Source organism: Hyperoodon ampullatus (genome assembly GCF_949752795.1).
Source record: "Hyperoodon ampullatus genome assembly, chromosome: 13".
Classification (NCBI taxonomy): Eukaryota; Metazoa; Chordata; class Mammalia; order Artiodactyla; family Ziphiidae; genus Hyperoodon; species Hyperoodon ampullatus.
This window is the reverse complement of record NC_136926.1, coordinates 32,062,406-32,080,698: the sequence shown is the minus strand read 5'-3', so window position 1 is coordinate 32,080,698 and position 18,293 is coordinate 32,062,406. Positions and strand designations below refer to the sequence as shown.

At 38.1% G+C, this 18,293-nt stretch overlaps 1 protein-coding gene across 5 annotated transcripts in view; it reads left to right on the top strand.

The window, feature by feature from the left end:
• PTPRM (protein tyrosine phosphatase receptor type M) overlaps positions 1–18,293 on the top strand; it is a gene marked incomplete at its 5' end in the record, with an annotated part of 766,253 nt that overhangs the window by 431,850 nt on the left and 316,110 nt on the right. For all 5 annotated transcript variants that reach the window (XM_079718129.1, XM_079718128.1, XM_079718127.1 and 2 more), the window contains one exon: positions 15,429–15,737. In XM_079718129.1, the coding sequence (XP_079574255.1) occupies positions 15,429–15,737 (309 nt within the window). The remainder of the gene's footprint in view (positions 1–15,428; positions 15,738–18,293) is intronic.

Sequence of the window (18,293 nt, the reverse complement as noted above, 5' to 3'; positions counted from 1 at the left end):
GGGATCAATCAGGAGCTTGGGATGAACACATACACACTACCATGTATAAGACAGATAACCAACAAGGACCTACTGTATAGCACAGGGAACTCTACTCAGTATTCTGTGATAACCTATATGAGAAAAAAATCTAAAAAAGAACGAATATATGTGTATGTAGAACTGAATCACTTTGCTTTACACCTGAAACTAACACAACATTGTAAATCAACTACACTCCAATAAAATTAAAATATTTTTTGAAAGAAATATTCTGTTTGGAATCTCTTCTCTAAGACGGTTTTGTTTCAGTTGACTGGGAACAAGATGCAAGCCGGTCACCACAACCCTCCTTCCATCTAAGACTCAGAACTCAGCCTCTATCTCTGGTCTCTTAATACCACTCATGACAATAGGGGCTCTGGAGGCTTGGTCATGGACATGGTCGTTTGTGCTAGGCTTAGCTGTTTGACTTGGCAAGTTTACAGAAGGACATAATTTTACTGTGATGGAATTCTGAGAGGTAATAGAGGGGAGGGGAGCATGCATTTCAAGACAACTTGGCCAGTAAACACATAGAACCTGTGTTTTTTAGTCCTGGGGCTTAATTCACCTGTGTGTGTCCTTGGCTAAGGCGTATTAAAGTGATGCAGGCTTCCTTCTGCAAGAGAAAGTAGTTTTTCTAGTGAAATTAAGTTAGGACTGCATTGCTAGTTGAAACTAATATCTGAAGCATTTAGTCATTTAGTAAGTAAAATTGAGGAAAACCTTAGAACAGTCCTTGTGGAGACGTGTGATTAATAAGGAAAGGGTCAAAGAGATGCATGTTAATCTGTTTATATAAGGGATCTGGAGCTTATTAAAAGTTTTTGTAAACATTCAACTAATGAAGCATTATATAAAATTAGACATTGCCTTTAAATGGTAAAAAGTCACTAGACTGAAAAACACCTTCAATGTTATTGCTAAGTAACTTATTTATATTTTCCCTAACACTGGTAATTTAAATATAAAAAATTGATTTGGTAAAAAGGAACATTCCATGAGAATCGTCCACTCAAGATTCTCCTGGGGAATTTTTTCTCACTTGTCCTTGGTTCCTAGAGTTATTACAGGATAGAGTAGCGTGAATGGTCATTATTAACCTCGTGCTATGGTTTGAACAGATATCTGGCCGATAAATCCCATCTCACAAATATAAACTCAGAACATTATTTCACGTGAAACTTTTTCATTTCTTGGAGGTCACAGGGAAAGGGGACGTCTCTAAATTCTCTCTAGGTCCCAAATGATGAAAAAAACAAGGAATTTATGCACAAATGAAAAGCAAGATATGAACTTCAATGATAGTCCAGACAAATTTCCAGTAGCTACAAAGTGTAGGTGTGGTTGTCTGGAAAAGCTGGGCTGGGGAACGTGGCCTGGACCCCTCTTCTATGGAACCAGAAGGAGAAAGGTGAAGGATTCTTCCCAGCACTTTTGTCCCAAGATGAGATACGCGGGACCTTTATTATAGTTTACATTCTTTGGTAATGTTTCAGGTGGAGATTTAAGTATCTTTACATCCTGATTTCTTTTTATCCAATTTTCTTTATTTTGGTAGAGACTTTGCAGTAGACTTTGATAATGAAACATATGCTGTTTCATTACCAGACATATGAATTCAGAGCCACAGTCAAACCTTGACCTTGGACAAGTTATTGAACCCACCGTGGCCACAATTTTTTCATTTCTATATTGGGAAGAATAGTACTTAAACCACAGGATTGTTTGGAGGGATAGAGATTATATACAAAACAACTCACACATAGTAAGTACACACACAGTACGTGGTAGCTATTTTTTGTTTGTTTGTTTTGGGGGTTTTTTGTTTTGTTCTGCTAATCATTTTATTTTTTTATAACAATTACAGCTTTATTTTAATAAACCCTATCCTTGGTTATTATATCCTACTCTTCCAATAATGTTCTTTTTATTTTACACAGCAGGTTCTTATTAGTCATCAGTTTTACACACATCAGTGTATACATGTCAATATTAATCACCCAATTCATCACACCCCCACCCCCCCACGACTTTCCCACCTTGGTGTCCATACATTTGTTCTCTACATCTATGTCTCAATTTCTGCCCTGCAAACCTGTTTATCCGTACCATTTTGCTACATTCCACATATATGCATTAATATACGGTATTTGTTTTTCTCTTTCTGACTTACTTCACTCTGTATGACAGTCTCTAGATCCATCCATGTCTCAACAAATGACCCAATTTCGTTCCTTTTTATGGCTGAGTAATATTCCATTGTATATATGTACCACATCTTTATCCATTTGTCTGTCGATGGGCATTTACGTTGCTTCCATGACCTGGCTATTGTAAATAGTGCTGCAATGAACATTGGGGTGCATGTGTCTTTTTGAATTATGGTTGTCTCTGAGTATAGGCCCAGAAGTGGGAATGCCAGGTCATATGGTAATTCTATTTTTAGTTTTTTAAGGAACCTCCATACTGTTCTCCATAGTGGCTATATGAATTTACATTCCCACCAAGAATGTAAACAGTGCAAGAGTGTTCCCTTTTCTCCACACCCTCTCCAGCATTTGTTGTTTGTAGATTTTCTGATGATGCCCATTCTAACTGGTGTGAGGTGATACCTCACTGTAGTTTTGACTTGCATTTCTCTAATAATTAGTGACGTTAAACAGCTTTTCATGTGCTTCCTGGCCTTCTATATGTCTTATTTGGAGAAATGTCTATTTAGGTCTTCTGCCCATTTTTGCATTGGGTTGTTTGTTTTTTTAATATTGAGCCACATGAGCTGTTTATATATTTTGGAGATTAATCCTTTGTCCGTTGATTCATTTGCAAATATTTTCTCCCATACTGAGGGTTGTCTTTTCATTTTGTTTATGGTTTCCTTTGCTGTGCAAAAGCTTTGAAGTTTCATTAGGTCTCATTTGTTTATATTTGATTTTATTTCCATTACTCTAGGAGGTGGATCAAAAAAGACCTTGCTGTGATTTATGTCAAAGAGTGTTCTTCCTATGTTTTCTTTTTTTTTTTTTTTTTTTTTCCAAGGGGGCTTTAAACACAATTGTTTTATTTCTGTAGGTTCTTTCTTATCCAGGTAAGTTCTTCAAGCACTGTGTTTCGTAGGGTTCACAGATTCGAATTAACCCATTCATTTAGTGCTCACCAGTTTCAAAAAATGTAATAGAAAATGCTTTGGGCAGAAACATTTTATGATCTTAAAGGTCTACTAAAACTGAACTTAATAGTGTTTTAATTAATAGGTTAGTTCAGTAACTTTTTTTTTTTTTTTTTTTTTTTTTTTAAGAGAGAGAAATGTGAAGCTCTTTATTGAGGTTCAAAAAGCCAATGCCCATGTTCAGCCTGGGGATGCCCTGGCTTGGCAGTTCTTTTTTTTTTTATTTTTTTTTTATTTTTTGCTTTATCACAAATTTAATCAGTTATATGTATACATATGTTCCCATATCCCCTCCCTTTTGCGTCTCCCTCCCATCCTCCCTATCCCACCCCTCCAGGCGGTCACAAAGCACCGAGCTGATCTCCCTGTGCTATGCGGCTGCTTCCCACTAGCTATCTACCTTACGTTTGGTAGTGTATATATGTCCATGCCGCTCTTTCACTTTGTCACAGCTTACCCTTCCCCCTCCCCATATCCTCAAGTCCATTCTCTAGTAGGTCTGTGTCTTTATTCCTGTCTTACCCCTATGTTCTTCATGACCTTTTTTTTTCTTAAATTCCATATATATGTGTCAGCATACAGTATTTGTCTTTCTCTTTCTGACTTACTTCACTCTGTATGACAGACTCTAGGTCCATCCACCTCATTACAAATAGTTCAATTTCATTTCTTTTTATGGCTGAGTAATATTCCATTGTATGTATGTGCCACATCTTCTTTACCCATTCATCCGATGATGGACACTTAGGTTGTTTCCATCTCCGGGCTATTGTAAATAGGGCTGCTATGAACATTTTGGTACATGTCTCTTTTTGAATTATGGTTTTCTCAGGGTATATGCCCAGTAGTGGGATTGCAGGGTCATATGGTAGTTCTATTTGTAGTTTTTTAAGGAACCTCCATACCGTTCTCCATAGTGGCTGTACCAATTCACATTCCCACCAGCAGTGCAAGAGTGTTCCCTTTTTTCCACACCCTCTCCAGCATTTATTGTTTCTAGATTTTTTGATGATGGCCATTCTGACTGGTGTGAGATGATATCTCATTGTAGTTTTGATTTGCATTTCTCTAATTAGTAAAGATGTTGAGCATCCTTTCATGTGTTTGTTGGCAGTCTGTGTATCTTCTGTGGAGAAATGTCTATTTAGGTCTTCTGCCCATTTTTGGATTGGGTTGTTTGTTTTTTTGTTATTGAGCTGCATGAGCTGCTTATAAATTTTGGAGATTAATCCTTTGTCAGTTGCTTCATTTGCAAATATTTTCTCCCATTCTGAGGGTTGTCTTTTGGTCTTGTTTATGGTTTCCTTTGCTGTGCAAAAGCTTTTAAGTTTCATTAGGTCCCATGTGTTTATTTTTGTCTTTATTTCCATTTCTCTAGGAGGTGGGTCAAAAAGGATCTTGCTGTGATTTATGTCATAGAGTGTTCTGCCTATGTTGTCCTCTAAGAGTTTGATAGTGTCTGGCCTTACATTTAGGTCTTTAATCCATTTTGAGCTTATTTTTGTGTATGGTGTTAGGGAGTGATCGAATCTCATACTTTTACATGTCCCTGTCCAGTTTTCCCAACACCACTTATTGAAGAGATTGTCCTTTCTCCACTGTACATTCCTGCCTCCTTTATCAAAGATAAGGTGACCATATGTCCGTGGGTTTATCTCTGGGCTTTCTATCCTGTTCCATTGATCTATCTTTCTGTTTCTGTGCCAGTACCATACTGTCTTGATTACTGCAGCTTTGTAGTATAGTCTGAAGTCAGGGAGCCTGATTCCTCCAGCTCCATTTTTCGTTCTCAAGATTGCTTTGGCTATTCGGGGTCTTTTGTGTTTCCATACAAATTGTGAAATTTTTTGTTCTAGTTCTGTGAAAAATGCCAGTGGTATTTTGATAGGGATTGCATTGAATCTGTAGATTGCTTTGGGTAGTAGAGTCATTTTCACAATGTTGATTCTTCCAATCCAAGAACATGGTACATCTCTCCATCTATTTGTATCATCTTTAATTTCTTTCATCAGTGTCTTATAATTTTCTGCATACAGGTCTTTTGTCTCCTTAGGTAGGTTTATTCCTAGATATTTTATTCTTTTTGTTGCAATGGTAAATGGGAGTGTTTCCTTGATTTCACTTTCAGATTTTTCATCATTAGTATATAGGAATGCCAGAGATTTCTGTGCATTAATTTTGTATCCTGCAACTTTACCAAATTCATTGATTAGCTCTAGTAGTTTTCTGGTAGCATCTTTAGGATTCTCTATGTATAGTATCATGTCATCTGCAAACAGTGACAGCTTTACTTCTTCTTTTCCAATTTGGATTCCTTTTATTTGCTTTTCTTCTCTGATTGCTGTGGCTAAAACTTCCAAAACTATGTTGAATAAGAGTGGTGAGAGTGGGCAACCTTGTCTTGTTCCTGATCTTAGTGGAAATGGTTTCAGTTTTTCACCATTGAGGACGATGCTGGCTGTGGGTTTGTCATATATGGCCTTTATTATGTTGAGGAAAGTTCCCTCTATGCCTACTTTCTGCAGGGTTTTTATCATGAATGGGTGTTGAATTTTGTCGAAAGCTTTCTCTGCATCTATTGAGATGATCATATGGTTTTTCTCCTTCAATTTGTTAATATGGTGTATCACGTTGATTGATTTGCGTATATTGAAGAATCCTTGCATTCCTGGGATAAACCCCACTTGATCATGGTGTATGATCCTTTTAATGTGCTGTTGGATTCTGTTTGCTAGTATTTTGTTGAGGATTTTTGCATCTATGTTCATCAGTGATATTGGCCTGTAGTTTTCTTTCTTTGTGACATCCTTGTCTGGTTTTGGTATCAAGGTGATGGTGGCCTCGTAGAATGAGTTTGGGAGTGTTCCTCCCTCTGCTATATTTTGGAAGAGTTTGAGAAGGATAGGCGTTAGCTCTTCTCTAAATGCTTGATAGAATTCGCCTGTGAAGCCATCTGGTCCTGGGCTTTTGTTTGTTGGAAGATTTTTTATCACAGTTTCAATTTCAGTGCTTGTGATTGGTCTGTTCATATGTTCTATTTCTTCCTGATTCAGTCTTGGCAGGTTGTGCATTTCTAAGAATTTGTCCATTTCTTCCAGGTTGTCCATTTTATTGGCATAGAGTTGCTTATAGTAATCTCTCACGATCTTTTGTATTTCTGCAGTGTCAGTTGTTACTTCTCCTTTTTCATTTCTAATTCTATTGATTTGAGTCTTCTCCCTTTTTTTCTTGATGAGTCTGGCTAATGGTTTATCAATTTTGTTTATCTTCTCAAAGAACCAGCTTTTAGTTTTATTGATCTTTGCTATTGTTTCCTTCATTTCTTTTTCATTTATTTCTGATCTGATTTTTATGATTTCTTTCCTTCTGCTAACTTTGGGATGTTTTTGTTCTTCTTTCTCTAATTGCTTTAGGTGCAAGGTTAGGTTGTTTAGTCGAGATATTTCCTGTTTCTTAAGGTGGGATTGTATTGCTATAAACTTCCCTCTTAGAACTGCTTTTGCTGCATCCCATAGGTTTTGGGTCGTCGTGTCTCCATTGTCATTTGTTTCTAGGTATTTTTTTATTTCCTCTTTGATTTCTTCAGTGATCACTTCGTTATTAAGTAATGTATTGTTTAGCCTCCATGTGTTTGTATTTTTTATAGCTCTTTTCCTGTAATTGATATCTAGTCTCATAGCATTGTGGTCAGAAAAGATACTTGATACAATTTCAATTTTCTTAAATTTACCAAGGCTTGATTTGTGACCCAAGATATGATCTATCCTGGAGAATGTTCCATGAGCACTTGAGAAAAATGTGTATTCTGTTGTTTTTGGATGGAATGTCCTATAAATATCAATTAAGTCCATCTTGTTTAATGTATCATTTAAAGCTTGTGTTTCCTTATTTATTTTCATTTTGGATGATCTGTCCATTGGTGAAAGTGGGGTGTTAAAGTCCCCTACTATGATTGTGTTACTGTCGATTTCTCCTTTTATGGCTGTTAGTGTTTGCCTTATGTATTGAGGTGCTCCTATGTTGGGTGCATAAATATTTACAATTGTTATATCTTCTTCTTGGATCGATCCCTTGATCATTATGTAGTGGCCTTCTTTGTCTCTTCTAGTAGTCTTTATTTTAAAGTCTATTTTGTCTGATATGAGAATTGCTACTCCAGCTTTCTTTTGGTTTCCATTTGCATGGAATATCTTTTTCCATCCCCTTACTTTCAGTCTGTATGTGTCTCTAGGTCTGAAGTGGGTCTCTTGTAGACAGCATATATATGGGTCTTGTTTTTGTATCCATTCAGCCAATCTGTGTCTTTTGGTGGGAGCATTTAGTCCATTTACATTTAAGGTAATTATCGATATGTATGTTCCTATTCCCATTTTCTTAATTGTTTTGGGTTCGTTATTGTAGGTCTTTTCCTTCTGTTGTGTTTCTTGCCTAGAGAAGTTCCTTTAGCATTTGTTGTAAAGCTGGTTTGGTGGTGCTGAACTCTCTCAGCTTTTGCTTGTCTGTAAACGTTTTAATTTCTCCATCAAATCTGAATGAGATCCTTGCTGGGTAGAGTAATCTTGGTTGCAGGTTTCTCTCCTTCATCACTTTAATTATGTCCTGCCACTCCCTTCTGGCTTGTAGAGTTTCTGCTGAGAGATCAGCTGTTATCCTGATGGGGATTCCCTTGTGTGTTATTTGTTGTTTTTGCCTTGCTGCTTTTAATATGATTTCTTTGTGTTTAATTTTTGACAGTTTGATTAATATGTGTCTTGGCGTATTTCTCCTTGGATTTATTCTGTATGGGACTCTCTGTGCTTCTTGGACTTGATTAACTATTTCCTTTCCCATATTAGGGAAGTTTTCAACTATAATCTCTTCAAATATTTTCTCAGTCCCTTTCTTTTTCTCTTCTTCTTCTGGAACCCCTATAATTCGAATGTTGGTGCGTTTAATGTTGTCCCAGAGGTCTCTGATATTGTCCTCTGTTCTTTTCATTCTTTTCTCTTTATTTTGCTCTGCATTAGTTATTTCCACTATTTTATCTTCCACCTCACTTATCCGTTCTTCTGCCTCAGTTATTCTGCTATTGATCCCATCTAGAGTATTTTTCATTTCATTTATTGTGTTTTTAATCGATGCTTGATTCATCTTTAGTTCTACTAGGTCCTTGTTAACTGTTTCTTGCATTTTGTCTATTCTATTTCCAAGATTTTGGATCATCTTTACTATCATTATTCTGAATTCTTTTTCAGATAGACTGCCTATTACCTCTTCATTTGTTAGGTCTGGTGGGTTTTTATCTTGCTCCTTCTCCTGCTGTGTGTTTTTCTGTCTTCTCATTTTGCTTATGTTACTGTGTTTGGGGTCTCCTTTTTGCCGGCTGCAGGTTCGTAGTTCCTGTTGTTTTTGGTGTCTGTCCCCAGTGGCTAAGGTTGGTTTAGTGGGTTGTGTAGGTTTCCTGGTCGAGGGGACTAGTGCCTGTGTTCTGGTGGATGAGGCTGGATCTTGTCTTTCTGGTGGGCAGGTCCACGTCTGGTGGTGTGTTTTGGGGTGTCTGCAGACTTTTTATGATTTTAGGCCACCTCTCTGCTAATGGGTGGCGTTGTGTTCCTGTCTTGCTAGTTGTTTGGCATAGGGTGTCCAGCACTGTAGCTTGCTGGTCGTTGAGTGAAGCTGGGTGCTGGTGTTGAGATGGAGATCTCTGGAAGATTTTCGCCGTTTGATATTATGTGGAGCTGGGAGGTCTCTTGTGGACCAGTGTCCTGAAGTTGGCTCTCCCACCTCAGAGGCACAGTACTGACTCCTGGCTCCTCAATTTGGGATGATTTGTTGTCTATTCATGTATTCCACAGATGCAGGGTACATCAAGTTGATTGTGGAGCTTTAATCCGCTGCTTCTCCTATGTTTTCCTCTAAGAGTTTCATAGTGTCCGGTCTTACATTTACGTCTCTAATCCATTTTGAGTTTACTTTTGTGTATGGTGTTAGGGAGTGTTCTAATTTCATTCTTTTACATGTAGCTGTCCAGTTTTCCCAGCACCACTTATTGAAGAGGCTGTCTTTTCTCCATTGTATATCCTTGCCACCTTTGTCATAGATTACTTGACCATAGGTGCGTGGGTTTATCTCTGGCTTTCTATCTTGTTCCATTGATCTCTGTTTCTGTTTTTGTGCCAGTACCATATTGTCTTGATTACTGTAGCTTTGTAGTATAGTCTGACGTCAGGGAGTCTGATTCCTCCAGCTCCGTTTCTTTCCCTCAAGACTGCTTTGGCTATTTGGGGTCTTTTGTGTCTCCATACAAATTTTAAGAGTTTTTGTTCTACTTACGTAAAAAAAATGCCATTGGTAATTTGATAGGGATTGCATTGAATCTGTAGATTGATTTGGGTAGTATAGTCATTTTCACAATATTGATTCTTCCAATCCAAGAACATGGTATATCTCTCCATCTGTTGGTATCATCTTTAATTTCTTTCATCAGGGTCTTATAGTTTTCTGCATACAGGTGTTTTCTCTCCCTAGGTAGGTTTATTCCTAGGTATTTTATTCTTTCTGTTGCAGTGGTAAATGGGTGTGTTTCCTTAATTTCTCTTTCAGATTTATCATCATTAGCATATAGGAATGCAAGAGATTTCTGTGTATTAATTTTGTAACGTGCAACTTTACCAAATTCATTGATTAGCTCTTGTAGTTTTCTGGTGGCATCTTTAGGATTCTCTATGTATAGTATCATGTCATCTGCAAACAGTGACAGTTTTACTTCTTGTTTTCCAATTTGTATTCCTTTAATTTCTTTTTCTTCTCCGATTGCCGTGGCTAAGACATCCAAAACTATGTTGAATAATAGTGGTGAGAGTGGACATCCTTGTCTTGTTCCTGATCTTAGAGGAAATGCTTTCAGTTTTTCACCATTGAGAACAATGTTTGCTGTGGGTTTGTCATACATGGCCTTTATTATCTTGAGGTAGGTTCCCTCTATGCCCACCTTTTGGAGAGTTTTTATCATAAATTGGTGTTGAATTTTGTCAAAAGCTTTTTCTGCATCTATTGAGATGATCATATGGTTTTTCTTCTTCAATTTGTTAATATGGTGTATCACATTGATTGATTTGTGTGTATTGAAGAATCCTTGCATCCCTGGGATAAATCCCACTTGGTCATGGTGTATGATCATTTTAATGTGTTGTTGGATTCTGTTTGCTAGTATTTTGTTGAGGATTTTTGCATCTATATTCATCAGTGATATTGGTCTGTAATTTTCTTTTTTTGTAGTGTCTTTGCCTGGTTTTGGTATCAGGGTGATGGTGACCTCATAGAATGAGTTTAGGAGTGGTCCTTCCTCTGCAGTTTTTGGAAGAGTTTGAGAAGGATGGGTGTTAGCTCTTCTCTAAATGTTTCATAGAATTCACCTGTGAAGCCATCTGGTCCTGGACTTTTGTTTGTTGGAAGATTTTTTTTTTTTTTCGGTACACGGGCCTTTCACTGTTGTGGCCTCTCCCATTGTGGCGCACAGGCTCCAGACATGCAGGCCCAGCGGCCATGGCTCATGGGCCCAGCTGCTCCGCGGCATGTGGGATCCTCCCGGACTGGGGCACGAACCCATGTCCCCTGCATCGGCAGGCGGACTCTCAACCACTGCGCCACCAGGGAAGCCCTGTTGGAAGATTTTTAATCACAGTTTCATTTTCATTGCTTGTGATTGGTCTGTTCATATTTTCTGTTTCTTCCTGGTTCAGTCTTGGAAGGTTATACCTTTCTAAAAATTTGTCCATTTCTTCCAGTTGTCCATTTTATTGGCGTAGAGTTGCTTGTAGTAGTAGTCTTAGGATGCTTTGTATTTCTGTGGTGTCTGTTGTAACTTCTCCTTTTACATTTCTAATTTTATTGATTTGAGTCCTCTCCCTCTTTTTCTTGATCAGTCTGGCTAATGGTTTATCAATTTTGTTATTTTCTCAAAGACAGTTTTATTGGTCTTTGCTACTCTTTTCTTTTTTTCTCTTTCATATATTTCTGCTCTGATCTTTATGATTTCTTTTCTTCTGCTAACTTTGGGTTTTGTTTGTTCTTCTTCATGTAGTTCCTTTAGGTGTAAGGTTAGATATTTTATTTGAGATTTTTCTTGTTTCTTGAGGTAGGCTTGTATAGCTATAAACTTACCTCTTAGACTGCTTTTGCTGCATCCCATAGGTTTTGGATCATTGTGTTTTCGTTGTCACTTGTCTCTAGGTATTTTTTGATTTCCTCTTTGATTTCTTCAGTGATTTCTTGGTTATTTAGTAATGTATTGTTTAGCCTCTATGTGTTTGTGTTTTTTACATTTTTTTCCCTGTAATTCTAATCTCATAGCATTGTGGTCAGAAAAGATGCTTGATATGATTACAATTTTCTTAAATTTACTGAGGCTTGATTTGTGACCCAAGATATGATCTATCCTGGAGAATGTTCCATGTGCACTTGAGAAGAAAGTGTAATCTGCTGTTTTTGGATGGAATGTCTTATAAATATCAATTAAATCTATCTGGTCTATTGTGTCATTTAAAGCTTCTGTTTCCTTATTTATTTTCATTTTGGATGATCTGTCCATTGGTGTAAGTGAGGTGTTAAAGTCCCCCACTATTACTGTGTTACTGTTGATTTCCTATTTTATAGCTGTTAGCAGTTGCCTTATGTATTGAGGTGCTCCTATGTTGGATGCATATATATTTATAATTGTTATATCTTCTTCTTGGATTGATCCCCTGATCATTATGTAGTGTCCTTCCTTGTCTCTTGTAACATTCTTTACTTTAAAGTCTGTTTTATCTGATATGAGTATAGCTATTCCAGCTTTCTTTTGATTTCCATTTGCATGGAATATCTTTTTCCATCCCCTCACTTTCTGTATGTGTCCCTAGGTCTGAAGTGGGTCTCTTGTAGACAGCATATATGTGGGTCTTGTTTTTGTATCCATTCAGCAAGTCTGTGTCTTTTGGTTGGAGCATTTAATCCATTCACGTTTAGGGTAATTATCAATATGTATGTTCCTATTACCATTTTCTTAATTGTTTGGGGTTTGTTTTTGTAGGTCCTTTTCTACTCTTGTGTTTCCCACTTAGAGAAGTTCCTTTAGCATTTGTTGTAGAGCTGGTTTGATGATGCTGAATCCTCTTAGCTTTTGCTTGTCTGTAAAGCTTTTGATTTCTCCATCGAATCTGAATGAGATCTTTGCTGGGTAGGGTAATCTTGGTTATAGGTTCTTCCCTTTCATCACTTTAAGTATATCATGCCACTCCCTTCTGGCTTGTAGAGTTTCTGCTGAGAAATCAGCTGTTAACCTTATGGGAGTTCCCTTGTATGTTATTTGTCGTTTTTCCCTTGTTGCTTTTAATAATTTTTCTTTGTCTTTAATTTTTGCCAATTTCATAACTCTGTGTCTTGGCCTGTTTCTCCTTGGGTTTATCCTGCCTGGGACTCTCTGTGCTTCCTGGACTTGGGTGGCTATTTCCTCTCCCATGTTAGGGAAGTTTTTGACTGTAATGTCTTCAAATATTTTCTCTGGTCCTTTCTCTCTCTCTTCTCCTTCTGGGACACCTATAATGCGGATGTTGTTGCGTTTAATGTTGTCCCAGAGGTCTCTTAGGCTGTCTTTATTTCTTTTCATTCTTTTTTCTTTAGTCTGTTCCGCAGCAGTGAATTCCACCATTCTGTTTTCCAGGGCCCTTATCTGTTCTTCTGCCTCAGTTATTCTGCTATTGATTACTTCCAGTGTAGTTTTCATTTCAGTTATTGTATTGTTCATCTCTGTTTGTTTGTTCTTTAATTTTTCTAGATCTTTGTTAAACATTTCTTGCATCTTCTCAACCTTTGCCTTCATTCTTCTTCCGAGATCCTGGATCATCTTCACTATCAGTATTCTGAATTCTTTTTCTGGAAGGTTGCCTGTCTCCAGTTCATTTAGTCGTTTTTCTGGGGTTTTATCTTGTTCCTTCATCTGGTACATAGCCTTTTCATCTTGTCTGTCTTTCTGTGAATGTGGTTTTTGTTCCACAAGCTGCAGGTTTGTAGTTCTTCTTGCTTCTGCTGTCTGCCCTCTGGTGGATGAGGCTATCTAAGAGGTTTTTGCAAGTTTCCTGATGGGAGGGACTGGTGGTGGGTAGAGTTGGGTGTTACTCTGGTGGGCAGAGCTCAGTAAAACTTTAATCTGCTTGTCTGCTGATGGGTGTGCCTGGGTTCCCTCCCTGTTGGTTGTTTGGCCTGAGGTGACCCAACACTGGAGCCCACCCAGGCTCTTTGGTGGGGCTAATGGCAGACTCCCAGAGGGCTTTCACCAAGGAGTACTTCCCAGAACTTCTGCTGCCAGTGTCCTTGTCCTCATGGTGAGACACAGCCACCCCCCACCTCTGCAGGAGACCCTCCAACACTAGCAGGTAGGTGTGGTGCAGTCTCCTGTGGGGTAACTGCTCCTTCCCCTGGGTCCCGATGCACACAGTACTTTTTGTATGCCCTCCAAGAGTGGAGTCTCTGTTTCCCCTAGCCCTGTCAGAGTCCTGCAATCAAATCCCGCTAGCCTTCACAGTCTGATTCTGTAGGAATTCCTCCTCCCATTGCCGGACACCCAGGTTCGGAAGCTGACGTGGGGCTCAGAACCTTCACTCCAGTGGGTGGACTTCTGTGGTATAAGTGTTCTCCAGTTTGTGAGTCACCCACCCAACAGTTACAGGATTTGATTTTATTGTTATCGCACCCCTCCTACTGCCTCACTGTGGCTTCTCCTTTGTCTTTGGAAGTGGGGTATCTTTTTTGGTGAGTTCCAGTGTCTTCCTGTCGATGATTGTTCAGCAGTTAGTTGTGATTGTGGTGTTCTCACAGGAGGGAGTGGGAGCACGTCCTTCTACCCATGGTAGCTATTATTTCTCAAGTTTTCATGCTTATTTTCACTTTCTAATTATAGATCTCTTTATATTCATAAATGGTGACCACATTCAGGAAAACAAAAATCAAAATATATGGATCAATTGTGTATATGGATATACTGAAGCATAGTATTTTAGATTAGGTTTTCCCCAAACCCGTGAAAGGTAAATTCTTAGAAAAGTGTAAGGTACATAATAAGGGCTCAGTAAATGTTATGTAGTTAGTATTACTGTATTTTCATCGTCATTTCATAAACAAGTTTAAGCTTTCTCATAAACAACAAGGTCCTACTGTATAGCATAGGGAACTATATTTAATATCCTATGATAAACCATACTGAAAAGAATATTAAAAAAGAATGTGTACATATATACATACATATGTATAACTGAATCACTTTGTACAGCAGAAATTAACACAACATTGTTAATCAACTATACTTCAATAAAAGAAGAGATATGTATAAAAAGAAATCCTTCTCTGTATATATTCTTCCTTTTAAGCCCATCAGAATGCTTATATCCCCTGCATTTCATTTAGATTTCTAAGCTCGAAACTCTGTCCCTGGAGCTTGGACTAAGAAACAACACCAAGACCTGATCAGGGGTAGTAAAGAACTACTTCAGCATTGACTGTGTGGAATTCTCTACAAATCACAACCCGAAAAGGCCTGGAGTTCTGTTCAGAAGTTTATGCTCTTTAATCATTGTATTATTTCATGCTGAATTCTCAAGCTTTTACTCTGTTTTCCAATTACATAATGATGAATTAACTTAAAAAGATAAAAAATATATACGTCAATTAGCATTAAGACTGCTTTTGTGTATCAGAGCCCCAGAGGAAAGAGCCTTAAATAAAAGCACTGTATTTCTCTCTAATGAAAATTTTGGTAGTAGACCCTTCAGGGATTGTATGGTAGTGCAGTGATTATCAGGAACCCTGGGTTCTTCATCATCATTGCTTTGAATTCTTAATGTTTAAGCACATTATGGTCCATCATGGCTGCGTGAGTGTGAGACACCCTATCCTCCATCAAGCTAATAGGAAGGAAGGAGGAACAAGGATGGTGAGCCCCTTCCTTTCAAAGACACTACCCAGAAACCATTCTTGACGTCTCACGTTGTATGCTATCCACCAGAACTTGGGTAGAAGGACAGACCTCACTGAAGAAGAGACTGGAAATTGTAGTCCTTATTCTGGGTGGCCTCAGGCCCAGCTAAGATTTAGGTGTTTTATTCATATGGAAGAAGAGAAGACAAGATACTGGGGATAAGGAGGATTATCTGTGATACCTGGGCTTCACTGGAACTTTTATTATTCTTTTCTCTTATGTTCTCTTTTTCCTTCTTTTGCATCTTAGATCCCATGCGCGGCCCAAGAAAATTAGAGGTCGTCGAAGTCAAATCTCGACAAATCACCCTCCGCTGGGAGCCATTTGGGTATAACGTGACTCGTTGCCATAGTTACAACCTCACAGTCCACTACTGTTACAAGGTCGGAGGGCAGGAACAAGTGAGAGAAGAAGTAAGCTGGGACACGGATAACTCACACCCTCAACACACCATCACCAACCTCTCCCCCTACACCAACGTCAGTGTGAAACTCATCCTCATGAATCCCGAGGGACGGAAGGAGAGCCAAGAACTCGTAGTACAGACAGATGAAGATCGTGAGTACTTTCAAGTGATATGTTTATGGGAAACATACAGTCTTTTTAAAAAGCAGCTCGTTTCTTTCTAATTGAGATCTTTACACTGAAAATGGAAAGAAGAATTACTTACTGGGTTGAATAACACACATGTATATCTGTGCTGCTGTATACTGAAGCACTGATTAAAAGGGGCAAAGGGAATAAAGATCCAGAAGCTTATTTTAATTTTTGTGAGTCATATAATTACTTTTCTACATATGATTATTCTGTATAGCTCTAAGTAGTTCTTCATTCAAGCTTTATCATCATGTTGGACTGAAGAGCTGTTGTTCCGGGTATTCGATTATGTATAAGAAACACTTATTCAGACGGCATTCTGAAACATTTTCATAGTTCAGATAAAAATTCAGCCCCAAATAGAGGCTGCCCTTGCTGTTCAGCACAGTGCTGAGAAATTACCTCATTAGGTCGGTGGTCATGTAATAGATCATGCTTTTCCATAGGAACAGTGCTGTAATTGGATATGACCTCAGTAACCAAGAATTTAATAAATAGACAGTGCATGTCACCAGCAACTCATCACAAAAAGCAAATACACAATTGCATTAAGCCTCTAAAATAATTTAAAATGGTAAAATGACACCTGGAATCCCATAGCATAGGTATAAATGGCTTTTACACTGATTATACAGGGGACTCTCATGTACAATAATGAGTCTGTGTAGCACATAAAATACAGTGGTAGTTTATCGTATATTTGGTTTAAAATTCATTTGCCAGGCATCAGAGTAAGTGGCAAACAACCTGGGGAGCCACTTACTTATTCCTGGGAAAAATAGATTTCACCTTTTTCTCTTTAAGCAGCTGATTATGATCTTTATTGATTGTAACGTGTTAAATGTTTATCACAACACTATTTTTTCATTTAAAGAGCTGACAAAGTATTTTTGAGTGTTGATGACCTATGCAACACCAGGCATATTGCTATAAAATAAAAACATGGAAACAGCCAGAGTAAGTGGGAAGCTCGACCACATCTTCTCTTTTCTTTTTTGTAGCCCATCAAGTCCTGCCTGTGTTGGTTACTCTCAAGTAGTTGTTTTACTACAGTTTTTTTTTGTGAGAAGTATAGTTTGATATGAGTCACTCAGTCTAGGCTGAGCGTGGAAGCCCTATCTCTATTTCTTCCAGCTCTTCCTTGTCTCCCAGGAGAGACTCAAGAAAGTTTCAGCACTGTCAGCAGGTCTTTTCTGGCCCCTTCCTCCCCTGCATTTTTGTATTTAATTTGGTCCTAACTCCTGTTGTTGCTACTTCCAAAATATTAGATTGTTCTTTTTTTTGACTTAATTATTTTTATTATATTTCTGTTTTTCATATGAAGAAACTAAGTCAGAAAAGTGAATGGCAAACCCAGATGTCTGGTTCCAGAAACTGTGGCCTGTACTTCTGTGTGCCAAAGTACTTCTAAGTACTTACTAATATGATCATTAGTATTCTAGAGGCCTTATTTATATAAACATTGATATTACTGTCTATTCTATCTTTCTGCCTTGAGGTATTTTTTTACAATCTTTTTTTAATTGAAGTATAGTTAATTTACAGTGTTGTATTAGTTTTAGGTTTACTGCAAAGTGATTCATATATATATATATATATATATTCTTTTTCAGATTCTTTTTCATTATAGGTTATTACAAGATATTGAGTATAGTTCCTTGTGCTCTACAGTAGGTTCTTATTGATTATTTTATACACAGTAGTATGTATCTGTTAATCCCAAACTCCTAATTTATCTCTTCCCTGCCCCCTACCTTTCCCCTTTGGTAACCATAAGCTTGTTTTCTATGTCTGTGGGTCTATTTCTGTTTTGTCAAAAAGTTCATTTGTATCGTTTTTTTAGATTCCACATATAAGTGATATCATGTGATATTGGTCTTTGTCTGACTTACTTCACATAATATGATAATAGATTGTTCTTTTCTCTCAACTTCCACTACCTATATCCAGATTTTATGCTGAAATTTCTGTAGTAGTTTCTGACCTTTTATTGTTCCAGCTTTGTCCAATTCCAGTGCCCTCTACTCGTTCCCTAAACTAATCTCTAAAATACATTTGCGTCATGTTACTCTCTCCACAGGAGCCGTCAGTGACTCTCTTTACCCATATCTCGGTATTCCAGGCTCAGGCTCTAGACCTGGTAGCTTTTCCTCCCCGCCAGCGCATCCTGCAGAGATGTGCCCTGGGTGCTGGTCCTGCTGCCACACTCCATGCATCCTGAGTGCTCCCTCACTGTCTGTCCTCCTCTGCACATCCTCCCCACCTGGCTGCCTACATTCCATCTCCTCCACGACCCTCCAAAGTTCTCCTCAAGTTCAGGTCCTTCATGAAGCTGTCTCCAACTCTCTCACCCTCATTCCTCTCTCATCCTTCTGACCTCATTTGCACTTGACAAGATTTTTAAATCTCTGAGCCTTAATTTCCTCATCTGAGAAACAAAAATAATACAGTTCTCCAGCATATTAGGGTTAGAAACCATTTCCATCAAGTGCTATTTGTAGCTGCAGAGAGGGGCCT